Source organism: Colossoma macropomum, unplaced genomic scaffold (genome assembly GCF_904425465.1).
Source record: "Colossoma macropomum unplaced genomic scaffold, Colossoma_macropomum, whole genome shotgun sequence".
Classification (NCBI taxonomy): domain Eukaryota; kingdom Metazoa; phylum Chordata; class Actinopteri; order Characiformes; family Serrasalmidae; genus Colossoma; species Colossoma macropomum.
Genome location: NW_023494805.1, coordinates 5815799 through 5830467, shown reverse-complemented (window position 1 = coordinate 5830467; position 14669 = coordinate 5815799). Strand labels below are relative to the sequence as shown.

The window sequence follows — 14669 nt, the reverse complement described above, 5'->3', positions numbered from 1 at the left end:
CCATCCACTCACACGTGTGGGCATAAATTTACAGCTCAATATGCAAATCATTTGTGCTGGCTTATAAACCTGGTTTGGCCCAAGTAGTCACACCAAATTAGTTAAGTTAGTTTCTTAAACAGTTACAATTACTTACACCTGAAAACAATCTCAAATTAAATAGCAGAATAAATACATTTTTACTGCACATAATGCATCAAATGTGCATATTAAGGCAGGATATGAAGACGATTAAACATTTCCTAAACACAGAAATTTCTTTGAGTAATATTTCCTCATCCTAAAAAGTAGTTTTCCTAACTCCAAAGAAAAGTGGAAAATCTTCTACAAAATCATGGATTACATTTAACAATATCAGATGCCTCTGTAAGCAATGGCCCTGCATTTGCCTCTGTGGTCCCTCACAGTGTTGTTCAGCAACACCAGCAGCTCTATCCTTTACTTTTACATTGTCTAAATCTCCTTGACAGACACCATGTTTTGACCCCTTCCTAAATTTGTCTACACCAACCCACAGAGCAGGCAATGTACTGGACCCTGATCAGACACAGCAGTGCTGCTGGAGTTTTTAAACACTGTGTCCACTCACTGTCGACTCTACACTCTCAGTAATAAAGGTAGTAAACTGTCACTGGGGTGGTGCCCTCAAGGGTACATCTCAGTACCTTCAGTCAGGGAACATAATTGTATCATAATCCATTGAAATTATATTTTGAAGTACACACCCCGTCTCGTCTCCAGGCATTTTATTTTATTGTTGTGTTTTAAAACATTAGGTTATGAAAAGGTACTAATACATACTTTTCACCTGGGAAAAACTTATTTAAGCCACACAGTTTGACCTTAAAACCACTGTTTTACCTTTGAGGGAACATTTACATTGTGTGTACCGTGATAAATAAAAATTGTGCCTGCACAGCACCTTTATTTCTAACAGTGTATTACATATACCTACCTCGTTGGTCCACCGTGTAGATTTAAAGTCAGAGATGATAGCTCATCTGTTGCTGTACAGTTTGTGTTAGTCATCCTCTAGTCCTTCATCAGTGGCCACAGGATGCTGCCCACAGGACACGGTTGGGTCAATATTTTTGGTTGATGGACTATACTCAGTCCAGCAGTGATGAAAAACTCCAGCAGCACTGCTGCGTCTGATTCGATCATACCAGCGCAACACAGGGGTAATGGTTTAAAGCACGCCGTCACTGGACTCTGGAGCAGTGGAAATGTACTCTGTGGAGTGATGAATCACGCTTCTCTATCTGGCAGTCTGATGGATGAGTCTGGGTTTGGTGAATGCCAGGAGAACGTTACCTGCCTGACTGCATCGTGCAGACTGTAAAGTTTGGTGGAGGAGGGATAATGATATGTGGTTGTTTTTCAGGGGTTGGTCTAGACCCCTTAGTTCCAGTGAAGGAAATCTTAATGCTTCAGCTGACAAAGACATTTTGGACAATTGTATGCATCCAGTTTATGTAGAGAAAGTTTGGGGAAGGGGCTTTTCTGTTCCAGCATGACTGAGCCCCAGTGCACAAAGCAAGGCCTACAAAGGCATGGCTGGGTGAATTTGGTGTAGAAGAACTTGACTGGCCTGCACAGAGCCCTGACCTCAACCCCATTGATCACCTTTGGGATGAACTAGAACAGAGATTGTAAGCCAGGCCCTCTTGTCCAACATCCATGTCTGACCTCACAAATGCTCTTCTGGATGAATGGCCAAAAATTCCCATAGACACTCCAAAATCTTGCAGAAAGCTTCCCAGAAGAGTGGAAGCTGTTATAGCTGCAAAGGCGTTAGGGCTTCTGTAGGTGTATTGTGTACCTATATATACACTATATTGCCAAAAGTATTCACTCACCCATCCAAATCATTGGATTCAGGTGTTCCAATCACTTCCATGGCCACAGGTGTATAAAACCAAGCACCTAGGCATGCAGACTGCTTCTACAAACATTTGTGAAAGAATGAGTCGCTCTCAGGAGCTCAGTGAATTCCAGCGTGGTACCGTGATAGGATGCCACCTGAGCAACAAGTCCACTCATGAAATTTCCTCGCTACTAAATATTCCACAGTCAACTGTCAGTGGTATTATAACAAAGTGGAAGCGGTTGGGAACGACAGCAACTCAGCCACGAAGTGGTCGGCCACGTAAAATGACAGAGTGGGGTCAGCAGATGCTGAGGCGCATAGTGCGCAGAGGTCGCCAACTTTCTGCAGAGTCAATCGCTACAGACCTCTAAACTTCATGTGGCCTTCAGATTAGCTCAAGAACAGCGTAGAGAACTTCATGGAATGGGTTTCCATGGCCGAGCAGCTGCATCCAAGCCTTACATCACCAAGCGCAATGCAAAGCATCGAATGCAGTGGTGTAAATCGCTGCCACTGGACTCTAGAGCAGTGGTGACGTGTTCTCTGGAGTGACAAATCACGCTTCTCCGTCTGGCAATCTGATGGACGAGTCTGGGTTCGGCGGTTGCCAGGAGAACGATACTTGTCTGACTGCATTGTGCCAAATGTAAAGTTTGGTGGAGGGGGGATTATGGTGTGGGGTGGTTTTTCAGGAGTTGGGCTCGGCCCCTTAGTTCCAGTGAAAGGAACTCTTAATGTTTCAGCAGACCAAGAGATTTTGGACAATTTCATGCTCCAAACTTTGTGGGAACAGTTTGGGGATGGCCCCTTCCTGTTCCAACATGACTGCGCACCAGTGCACAAAGCAAGGTCCATAAAGACATGGATGAGTGAGTTTGGTGTGGAAGAACTTGACTGGCCTGCACAGAGTTCTGACCTCAACCCAATAGAACACCTTTGGGATGAATTAAAGCGGAGACAGTGAGCCAGGCCTTCTCGTCCAACATCAGTGTCTCACCTCACAAATGTGCTTCTGGAAGAATGGTCAAAAATTCCCATAAACACACTCCTAAACCTTGTGAAAAGCCTTCCCAGAGGAGTGGAAGCTGTATAGCTGCAAAGGATGGGCCGACATCATATTAAACCCTATGGATTAAGAATGGGATGTCACTCAAGTTCATATGCGTGTGAAGGCAGACGAGCGAATACTTTTGGCATTATAGTGTATATATATATATATATATATATATATACATATATATATATATATCATATACTATATATATATATATATATATATATGTGTGTGTGCGTGTGTGTGTGTGTGTGTGCGTGTGTGTGTGTGCGTGTGTGTGCGCCCATTATTTTTTCTAACTGTGAATGTGCTGTATTCTTTCCCCTTATGAAATACATCCTATGCTTGAGTGCCAAATTTCTTCAGACTTCATCTCTTCATTATCATATTGCAAAGCTTCATAGATTAAAAAAGACACACATTTACTTACAGATACATTTTGACATAAGGTCTATATAAAAAACAATAAAAGCAGGCTGACCGTGCCCAGGAACTGACCCTTGGAGTAGCACCAGCGTGATAATGGAGTAGTGTGGGCATTCATCATACTTTACAATTACAGTGGGCATTCATCATGCTTTACAATTACAGATTCAGAAACTCATTGTTTCTGTGCCTCAGAGTTCTCAAACATGAATGACTGAAAGAGGCAATGACATATGGACTGCATTGTAATTGTTGTTAATGTTCACAATGGTTATTAGTTTTCTGTGGTAGTTTTCAGTTATTTAGTTTTGTTATTTACACCATGACAGTTGAAATTACAGTCCAAGAGGTGTTGCATGTGTGTAATCTCTGATAGCAAAGTTGCAAACATCTGTTTACACACATATGAGCTGATACTTGATAAGTTGTACATTATTGTAAATAAACTAATTTGTGCATATTTTTATGTGCCATTCTTACAATGGATTATGCTTCATTGACATCTCTCTGTTCAAGACTCTGCACTAATAGTCTACTCAATTAGGTAAAGCAACAAATTAGATTTAGAATCAGGCCTACATGTACAAAACTAACAATTCTGATATTTAGAATCAGACTGAAGTTCCAGCAGATAGCTCATGTTCACTGGTGGTGATGGAATTATCACAGTAGTCTATGCTTGCTACGTTAGCTTTCACTTGCAAGGTTGCTCAAACTCAGAGAGTGAGACTGTTCAAGCTTTGACGCATATCTTTGATGAACGCTATGTGGGAGGGACAAGTGACATCAGGCTTGTGATATATGTATGACTACAGCTTACAAAAACCCAGGACCACCCCATTTATATCAATGAGGTACATGTAGATATTGGAATATTATTCTTAGGGTCTGATAACCCAGTGTGAAAATGATTAATATGATGAGTATCAACATTTTTCTGACAGTCCAGATTTTTGACAAAAACCAAGATACACATATTACTATTGCCACAGCCTTTTCACAGGAGCACTTAAAGGAGGGGGTTGTTGATGTTGCATAGTCCAAATTAAATCCTAATAACAGTATTCCTTAAAAAATAACTATATTCTGTACTTTCAAAGGTACTTAATTCTGTGCCATCAGAATGTGTTCCGTATGGTCCCCTTGTGTTCCCCTTGATCTCTGTGTCTCTGCCTTTGTGCAATGTACCAGGTTTTTGATCACAGATTTGCTTCTGATTATGTGTTGGTATTATAGATATATCTTCCAGTGCCGATATCACTATTTAGAGAAGCCCTAATAAAGCCTAACAGAACTTGCAGTCTACTGTCACTGGCTCCACATAGTTACAGAAGTCAAAACAGGAGTCATTTGAACTCCCCTTGCGCACGTACACACACACACACACACACAATCACAAAGAAACTGCGCAGACTTGTATCTAAAATAGTATCCACTTTTAATAATTACCTTTCACAGTAAATAAAATTAAAAAGTTAACAGGAAAATATGACATCATAAGAAATGATAAGCTTGTTACCCATCAGTCAGCAAAATTCCCTGAGTAACAAAGGGAAGGGATTTTTGTTAGCCTTAGAAAGTTCAGTTTTGTTGGTAATATATGACCTGGGAGCACACTTCAGAGTCTTTAGACACCTTTCTAGTCCCTCTGTAGGATAATGCTTCATTGCTGACATTCCCTGCTGCAAAGTACAAAGCTTCATTGCATGCAGCCTGCAGAAAGAGACAGTATGTAATAGATTTCACTACAGAGCAAGATTCTGTGGTTTCAGTTTAGCAGAAAAGGTATGAGAAAGTGGGAGAAATACCTGGCTTACTTGAACTCTGTGACCTTCAGCAGCATCTTCAACAAATAAGTAAACAATTCAAATGTATTACATTACTGTATGATTGGCAAAAACTACAAAAATAAGCAATGGTAGCCACTCAACAATTGTGTCAAAACCTACCTTTATGATGACAGATGTGTGATTTTCTGCACATAAATAAAGTCACAGCCACAGATATGATGTTTGATGCTGCTAAAGCCAAAATGGTTGGGTATAAACCACTGTTCACTATAAAAAGCAAGAAAGCAGATTTAAATATTATTTATCAAGTAGTTTTGTAATTTTATTGTAAGGCAGATGTTCTGACAACATCAAATGGTTCCTTATTAGGGTTTGATGTTACTTAAATATCTGCTCTTACCTACAAAGTCCAGTTTAGTTCCGTTCCCAAAGATGATCTCTCCACACATGAGCACAGCACAGTAGTAAGTTCCAGCATCAGAGAGGCTGAGGTTTCTCTTGGGGAGTTTATAGACACAGCTCTGTGTAGGAGAATCAGTCTCAGAGCTTTTCTTACACTCATCACTCCTGTTTCCATGAGTGTAAATGATTCCTGGATGAGATTCTCCTGATCCATGTCTGAACCAGTACACACTGTGTTCTCCTGCAGACGCATCTGTGAGTACTGAACACTGCAAAGTTGTATCTCCTCCCAGTTCAACAGGATCTGATACAGGAGGCTGGAGAACAGCAGAGACACTTGAAGATGAACCTAAAGAGAGAAAAAAAATATACATTTTCTCAGATATCGAGTGAGATGAAGATAAATCCCAATTTTATGGCAAAGATATAATCTTCAGTACAGAAAGAGGTGAAGGTACATAGGCTACATATAGTGCTGTAATTAACTACCACCTACCTTTGAGGACTAAAACTGTCCAGTCTGCTAATGCAGTATCTGTATAATATGCAACAGAGCAGTAATATGTAGCTGAATCAGATGGTTCTGCATTTGAGATACTCAGAGTAAAACTGCTTTTTTCTTTTAATACTTTAAAGCGACCGATCTTGTCAAAGCCATTATAATATACAGCAGGTATATAATGGTAAGCAGAAGCGATGAGTAGGGGCTTTTCTCCTGGAGTGTGTCTGAACCATGTAGTTGTTGATTCATCAGGGGATAAAAAAGAGCAATTCAGACTGATAGTTTTCCCATATTGAATGTACTTCAGTCCACTTTGAGAGATAATGTGAACTTTTGAGGTACCACCTAAAACAAAGGAAACAAAGAAAAACTTGCTGTTTGAATATCCATGAAAACTGTGTATTAGATACAGCCATGTGTGTTACAGCAGGAAACAAATTGCGATTAACAAATGAAAAAAATACCTAATGCTGTTGACAGCAAAATAAGTAAACACAATGAAATCATGGCCAAACTCATCAAGTAATGCATCTCCTGAAACACAAAAACACTTTTCCATTTCAGTTACACTTTACACACACTTCAGTAAATGATTAGTAAATAATGTATATATGCGCTTTAAAAGCGTAATGTATATGTACACTCTAAAACATGTCTGCAACACAATGTCAGTGGAACAAAAAGTATTTGCCATATTTTGTTTTGATTTTTACCTTCAAATTATCTATGAGTGCTGAAATTATTTACAAACTATGTGGTGAAACTCACCATATCATTAACAGCGCTACAGTTAAGGTTAGGATTAGGATGGGATTTAGGTTTTAGGTGGAATTTAAGGTTAACGTTGCTTTTACACTTAAGTATAGGAGACTGAGACACTTACAGCTTTTGAAGATAAAAGTAATCGATCAGGATGCAGCTCCTACCAGTTTTAACAGCAACTGTACTTAACTTCCACAAGGCAGCTTTATAGTTCTGTGCTGAGAGCGGATTGGCTCGCACAAAAGGAGGCTGAATTAGGCCCTAACCACTCACATCAGTGGGCATGAAAGCACACGTTATTATGCAAATTATTTGGCTGGGTCGGACTTTGTTTGGCCAAACGATTAAAAAATATTTGATATTCAAAAAATGATATTCAAACATAGCTTGCGGTTTGTCTTTCCGATGTGTGGAATTAATATATGAATATAAATAGCAGAATAGAACATTAAGGAACAGAATATACAAGCTGTGGTGGTCATTTTTACCTTTTACTCAAGTGCACATGATGGGAGCACGTGAATACAGCTGTGGTGAAGCAGAAACTTCTTTTTCTTTACAAAAACAAAACTCTCCAGGTGCAGCTGTATTAAGTTGTGTTAAGGGCAGGAGCAGCCGAGGCCATAGAGGTAGGATCTGGATGAACCAGGGACAAAACTCAAGATTCGTATGAGACTGTATGAATGCTTATGAACTCATAGGTCAGCTTGGTTAAGGGCTTGAAGACTGGCAAGGCAAGAGTTTCAGAGGCTCAGAGGAAGCCACTTGCTAGCATGGCTATTAGTGGAGGTAATAGTAACAGTCTAAAGGTCTTTGGTTCACTGTTATCTTGTTGAAAGGACAGACTCATCTTAGAGAAGTGTCATGCATCCTTAAAAGGACAAGAAGATCCTTTTACCCACTTCCTGAGACAGAGAGGCAGCCCACTCACAGACTCTCCCCTTTGCTCTCTGGAACAGATGTTGCCTCTATGTGCTTGAGAGTGCATCTTCTAACCACTGGGAGTCTCTTCATGTTTACTAGCAAATGGTCAGAGAGTAACCAGAAACAACAAAAGAGGCAGGCTGAGTAAGAGTGGTGACTGACACCTGGGTATCGACTTATTGATGGAGCCAAAAAAGAAAGAGAATTGGAGTTGTTGTGTCCTTTTGGTGAAACTTTTCCAGTCTGTAACTTGTACTGTGTTGTACAAGTATTTCCTTTAGTACCATATAAGACACCAACTACCATATTGGCCTGGGTCAGATAATATGTGCATGCTGAGTTCTGATGAATCTTAAAAGTTATGATTAACAAAAGTTGAAGGATAACAATTCAGTAGAAATTAGGGAGACTTTGGCGTAGGCCCAGTCCTCGGTCTAGGTCTTGGAGCGTCGGGACCCTCACTGATCCTGCCAGGTAGAGACGGCAGGGGCAGAGCCCAGACAACCAGACAGGGACCCAACTAGTGGTGGTGGGAAGGAACGAGGGGAACGTCAAAATGTAGTTACCTGAAAGCAGCAAAATAGGTACATAAGTCGTCATTTTAAAGATGTGTAGACCTGTGAGCGGTCAGGAATAATGAATGAGTGAATGACACAGCATTAGAGTCTTCCTGGCCCATCTTTTGCTCAAGCTTCCATGAGTAGAGACCACAGTGCATGACTAGGGGCCATAACTATTGCAAGTTATCACTCATGGAATAAAACCTATAGGCCTTTATAATCAGTAACAATGAATAGGCTCAGAATATAAAAAGCATCAAATGTCGTGGTAGTCAGTGGAGCATCTAACTTATGAGAATTAAGCTCTATCATTAAGTCTTCTTTCAGCTCACAAAGATCCTAGATCTGAGGATTGCTGTCCCCCTTGGTTCTTTGAGATTCACGGTGGTGCCAATGCAAGTCAGATTAAATTTAAACCTGGCATGCATTGTACAAAGCCAGGTAGTGACTGATTTGCACAAGTCTGTGTTAGGTTGACCATGACTTCTCTGACTTATGCACTATATCCCGTGCTTGAGTGTATATTTAGCAGTAACCACAGTCTCGATGGAACACACATAGTGGACTGCTGAAACTTCTAACCACATCAAAAACAAGGCTTAAATAGCAAAGATGAAACAGTTTCATACGAAGGAAAACAATAAAGAAAGGAAGGAAGCCTTCTAAGAGAGGAGTGGAAACTTTTCAAACATGCACTCCAACGTTGTCCAACGTTTAGCATAACTGACCTTTAACGGTTTCAACCGATGTGTTTCATTATATCATGTTACGGGTCATTTACAAAATGGTTGTGGCTTTGAACATTCTGCATTCTCAAAAGCAAAAAAGTATAATAGCAATGATGGAGCAATGTTAAATAAAACACATAGATACAACTGAAGATTTGCTAATACAAGTGCATCACTTCTAGTTTTAAATTTCTGCATGAGAAATGATAGATGTCTACACCCAGGAAACCAAGGGTCCTTTCCCACAGACCTTGTTTGGTGGGGACCTATGACACGTGTGAACACTTCACCCCTATGTGGATAAGAGTAAGAGTGGTGACTGACTCCTGGGCATCGACTTATTGATGGAGCCAAAAGAGAAAGAGAATTGGAGTTGTTGTGTCCTTTTGGTGAAACTTTTCCAGTCTGTAGCTTGTACTGTGTTGTACAAGTATTTCCTTTAGTACCATATAAGACACCAACTACCATATTGGCCTGGGTCAGATAATATGTGCATGCTGAGTTCTGATGAATCCAAACTGATCTTATGACATGCACATTAGATGTGATGTTTGTTTGAAGAATATACACTTTAAATTTAACAAAATAATCAACATAAGCACTGCACATACTACCAAGCTGTTTTCTCAAGTGGCTGTGTCTACAAGAAAGGGAGTCCAATAGAGGCCTTTTAATCCCTTTGTACTAGAAAGAGTGAAGGAGGACAATTTTTTATATCCTCAATAATATTTTTTTCAAGTTGAAGGATAACAATTCAGTAGAAATTAAGGAGACTTTGGTGTAGGTCAGTCCTCGGCCCAGGTCTTGGAGTGTCGGGACCCTCACTGATCCTGCCAGGTAGAGACGGCAGGGGCAGAGCCTACCCCCCAGACAACCAGACAGGGACCCAACTGGTGGTGGTGGGAAGGAACGAGGGGAACGTCAAAATGTAGTCACCTGAAAGCAGCAAAATAGTCATTTTAAAGCGAATAAACCGTGTCTGGCAAAAAATGCAGGTCTCTGTTCGCTTTCAAATGAACCCCAGGTCAGTTTACTGCTGGTGGGAACACAAAGTTATGATGGTCTGCACCAAAGACAATAGTGCAGCATTGCCCGCAAAATCTGCCTGTTTTAACATTTGACTCATCACAGATGCTCATATTGTTCTTGCAGTACAAGCAAAGTGAAGCAAAGTCTGTAATCTGGGCACATGGATTGCAGAATGTATTGCATCAGTGATCTGATACATTTAAAGTGACAAACCAAGTGCAGAGATCTGAGACCACCAAACACCACCCCTAAGACGCACCTGGTAAACATATTTAAGTAAGAGTAATGGGTGTAATGATTTGATTAGTGTGGTAGTTTTTAGAGGTTTAGATGCTCATAAACTCAATTGTGCCAGTGCCTTAACTCAGTGCAAAGCTTCTGTATACACAAGTGACGTTTTTCACCATTTTTTCTTTTTAGTTTCCTTTAATCTTAGTTCAAACGAATAATCAGTGGTGAAAATCATCAGTATGGGACAGAGGCTTTTTTTGATCCCAATAAGTGAGTAATAAGTAAGCAAATTTGACACAGTCAGTTAAGAAACTGAAACTGAAAAGACATTGGCTTCTACAACAAGACAATGACCTCAAAATCCAAAAAAAAACTACTTTAAGAAACAAAAGCTGAAGTTTTTGGAATGGCCCACGGAGTTAACTTACTTCAATGTAGTGGCAGTCATGGGCTGGAGGTTAGGGAAACCGGACCTGTGAGGGGAAGGTCGCCGGTTTGATCCCCAGAGCCGACAGTACATGACTGAGGTGCTCTTGAGCAAGGCACCTAACCCCCAACTGCTCCCCGGGTGCTGCGGATAGGGTTGCCTGCTGCTCTGAGCAAGTGTGCTCACTGCCCCCCAGTGTGTGTGCTCGCTAGTGTGTATGTGGTGTTTCACTTCACGGATGGGTTAAAAGCAGAGGTTGAATTTCCCCTTTGTGGGACTAATAAGGGTCATTTAATCTTAATCTATCACTGGAAATCTGTAAGTACATCTTAAACAGGCTGTGTATGCAAGATAGCCTAAGAAAATAGTGCAGAATGCTGTGCAAAGAAGAGTGAGCCAAAGGATAGAAAGACGCCTAGCTGGCCTCAAAAAGCACTTGCCAATGGGAGTGTTACTGACTTAGTAGGTTGTCTAAAATTTGCACATGGCACAATTACCATTTTATATACATAGATCGTTCTACTGAACTGATTCAAAGTCAGTGCTGGAAGCACATTTTGGATTTTTCACTGACTTGGACTTTAGGTGAACAACAGGGATTCTGCTTGTCCATAGCTGATGTTAGTGGACCCTATCTAGAGTAAACTCACACAATGGAGAGTATACCAGGCTGTGTGCTAAAATCCCTTTCAGTGACTTTATACCTTAATTGTGTTTATTTTATTAAAAATGACTGAACATTCCATTTCTGAAGCTTTACCATGTTTCGGTAGTGACAGTGTTAGCTAATTTTGATCATAATCCAAAAAAGCTAGCCAGTACATGACTAGTAAACACAGCTTTGACCAGTTGTACATGCATAAAATCATAAGTTCATCAAATATCAAGTAATTGTGCATTCAAATTTGTGGGGAACATATTTTTTTTAAAACAGTTTGCCGCACAAAACTCAACAAAATACGTAATTTGGCCAGGGATGCCCAAATTTTTATATTTTATATTCATAATTCATTTATTTTTAGACTATTTTTATTTATTTTAGTTGCTTCAGTACCCCTACACAACTGCCATTAAAACTCTGAGTTCATCTGGACCTCAATGCTTGACAGATAGAAGCAAAATAATGAGATAGCACTTGTGTGCTTTGTAAGGAGGAAAAAAGACTCTGTTTACTAAGGATTCTAGTATCACAAAATAGATCTCTATCAGGGACCAGTCTTTTTCAAAATGCTTTGCAAGAAATGTGGTTTGTAAAAATAGAATGTGATCTAAAAAGGCAACTGAAACACTTCACTACTGTGATCTCTAGCTGTAAAAACAACATCCTGTGAACGATGTGTTTTTTTCTGTGAGCTATGACACCCATTAAGTGCATGTGCAGCAATGACCACAGGCTAAACAACACAGACACAGTGAGGTTCTGGCTAGACTGAAAATTCTAATAGCTACAAAGACGATCCTTGCAGATTCAAGGGGCGGCACTTTTTCCCAGTGTTTTAGCACAATTCCAACATCATAAATATAACAAAAAAGCAGTAGCATGTAGCACTACATGAGAATTATCCTAGTTCTGAACATTATGAGGTTAACAACAGGGTTTCTGCTTGTCCACAGCAGATGTTAGGAGGACTCTATCCAGAGTAAACCCATGCAATGGAGAGTATACCAAGCTGTCTGTTCAAGAAATGAGTAGATATTTTCATTGACATCTTGAACATCTTCCTGAGCCAGGCTATCATGCCTAAATGCTTTACTTATTCACTATTGCCCCTGGCACTCAATTAGCCTTAGTACTTTGAAAGGGTCACTTAAAAACCACATGAATCACCATCCCAACAGACACTTATGTATGAAGGCTGTTTATTGACTTTAACAATAATTCCATTCCACATAAGTTGCAAAGAGTCTGCTGGGATTAGTGTGCTTAGCCCACTGCTGTTCACCCTGGTGACACATAACTGTACTTCCAAGCACAGCTACAAATAAGCACAGCACAGCATGCTGAGTGGAGGTGGAGCAGCTAGATTGTTGCAAGGGCAACCATCTATCACCTAACACCCGGCCCTAGATTAGAAGAAACTGACGCAGAGTTTGCATTATCATAGAAAGGATGCCCTGCATTAAGGTATGCGAGGTGCAGACTGCAGTGCACCCTGGCTTTAAAACACACAGCCAATGACTGTAGTCTGTTTATTCACATCTTGAAGAATACCAAAGAAAATGTATAGCCAGCAGTTCTGGGTTTACTGAATTGTCCAATAATCAATTAAAAATGTTGCTTGCTTTGGTATTTCAATCTGAACAGAATAACCAGTCTATGTTTTCAGTTTTAGGAGACTTCAATAGAGCTAACCTTACTCACAGACAGGCCAAACACTGACAACATGTTACTTACCACATTAGGTAAAATAACACATGCAGTGCTGCCTTGCTTTAAAGAATGCATATTGCTGTTTGGCTGGGCACATACTTCTGCAGGTGTGAAAAGCATAGCACCACAAACCTCTCCAGCTCTATTTCACACCCCTTTCAAACCACAGCACATCAGCACCTCTCCCACCAAGCCCTGCACTGTGAAGAGAATGTGCGCTGACACTTCCTGAGATAGAAGGTTAGGAAGGTGCTAGGCCCAGATGGTGTCGCGCGCTCCTGTCTGAAGGTTTGCTCTGACCAACTTGCACCAGTCTTCATGCAGATTATTCGAGTTATGTGAGCTACATTCCTGCTTCAAATGCTCAACAACACTGCTCATCCCCAAAAACAGCCACCAACACAGGGTTGAACGACTCTAGGCCCATTGCCCTCACCTTGGTCATCGTGAAATCCTTTGAGAGACTGGTAGCAGCATACTTAAAGGACACGACAAACCCCCCCTTGGACCTTCTGCCGTTTGCATATTGGGCAAACATATCCATGGTGAACAGGGACATCACTTTATCCTTCACCACCTTGACCAGCCAGGGCCTATGCAAGCCTGTTTTTACACTCCAGCTCAGCATTTAACATTATTCTTCTGGAATTGTTCCACAATAGAGTCTCCCAACCTGACAGTGGACCATTTATGAATAATTATAACACATAAGCATGAGTTATGTGAGACGCTGTTTTATAATTAACGCTTCTTATTTGATCTTATTTAGTATGGCTTCCTCTTGTCTGGCTGCTAAACAATGCACTTTAAATACCCATGAATCTGTGTATGTGTGAATGTCTACAGGTATGGATGTTTATGCTAATGTACCATTGAGGTAAAACTGAGTTATGTTTTTCCGTGTTACTGTAAACATGCAGTAGATGTTACATATCTGTGTTGTAGATCTTGGGTATGGATGTCTGTTGCCAAATTAGTGTGGTAAACCTTGGATATGGACATCTATGTTACTGCATAAGTGTGGAACTAGTTTCTAGTTTATAGATAGATTTATTTTGATATTTGCATCTATTGGAAACGCCCACTACAAGTTTCAGCTCATTACTTCAAACTAACCTAGAATAAAACGAAAGATAGCAAATAATTTCCAGTTGTGTTAGTTTGAGTTGTTCTCGTTTGACGTTTTTAAATGTTCATGTGAACTGACAAGTAAGTTAAAGCAGCCTTAACCTCAATTTTAACACTTTTTCTCTGGTGTGAAGCAATGCTGACCACAAGGCAGTGCATCAGAATACCAGTGAAACACACGTCAGCAAGTGTTTCATATCAAAAATACGCACGCATAAAGACAAGACAGAACTGTGTTGTATGCAAATAATTTAAAGGCTAAACCTGTCATGCAATCAGAATAAACACAATTTATTGCTAGCCTTCACTCCTCCACTGCATGAAACATTGCAGATATAGACAAGTCACCACCAAATCTACAACATCTATTTCTAGTGAACATCAATATATAGAGAAAATGTAGCAGAGATATGTATTTTATTTGAAAAGAACTGGACAAAGTTTTGATATTTCCTTACAAATACA

At 40.3% G+C, this 14669-nt stretch overlaps 1 protein-coding gene and 1 long non-coding RNA gene across 2 annotated transcripts; both read right to left on the bottom strand.

The window, feature by feature from the left end:
- Window positions 1-4923: 4923 nt before the first annotated feature.
- On the bottom strand, window positions 4924-5401 carry LOC118826022. Its single transcript, XR_005008724.1, has 3 exons — window positions 5300-5401; window positions 5159-5193; window positions 4924-5063 (listed from the first exon to the last, which is right to left on the bottom strand). It is a non-coding gene; the product is annotated as an uncharacterized LOC118826022 (long non-coding RNA).
- Window positions 5402-5443: 42 nt separating this feature from the next.
- Window positions 5444-13521, bottom strand: LOC118826064. The gene is made up of 4 exons (XM_036596952.1): window positions 13513-13521; window positions 6509-6578; window positions 6039-6389; window positions 5444-5891 (listed from the first exon to the last, which is right to left on the bottom strand). The coding sequence occupies exons 1-4, from the start codon at window positions 13519-13521 to the stop codon at window positions 5506-5508; spliced, it is 816 nt and encodes a 271-aa protein (XP_036452845.1). The 3' UTR covers window positions 5444-5505.
- Between the last annotated feature and the right edge of the window lie 1148 nt (window positions 13522-14669).

What these genes read in the sequence shown, in the direction of transcription:
- LOC118826064 (XM_036596952.1), bottom strand. An exon ending in TTTGCTGTCAACAGCATTAG is followed by an intron (nt 6,390 to 6,508) that starts GTATTTTTTTCA and finishes CCTTTGTTTTAG; the next exon opens with GTGGTACCTCAAAAGTTCAC. An exon ending in GACAGTTTTAGTCCTCAAAG is followed by an intron (nt 5,892 to 6,038) that starts GTAGGTGGTAGT and finishes TTCTCTCTTTAG; the next exon opens with GTTCATCTTCAAGTGTCTCT.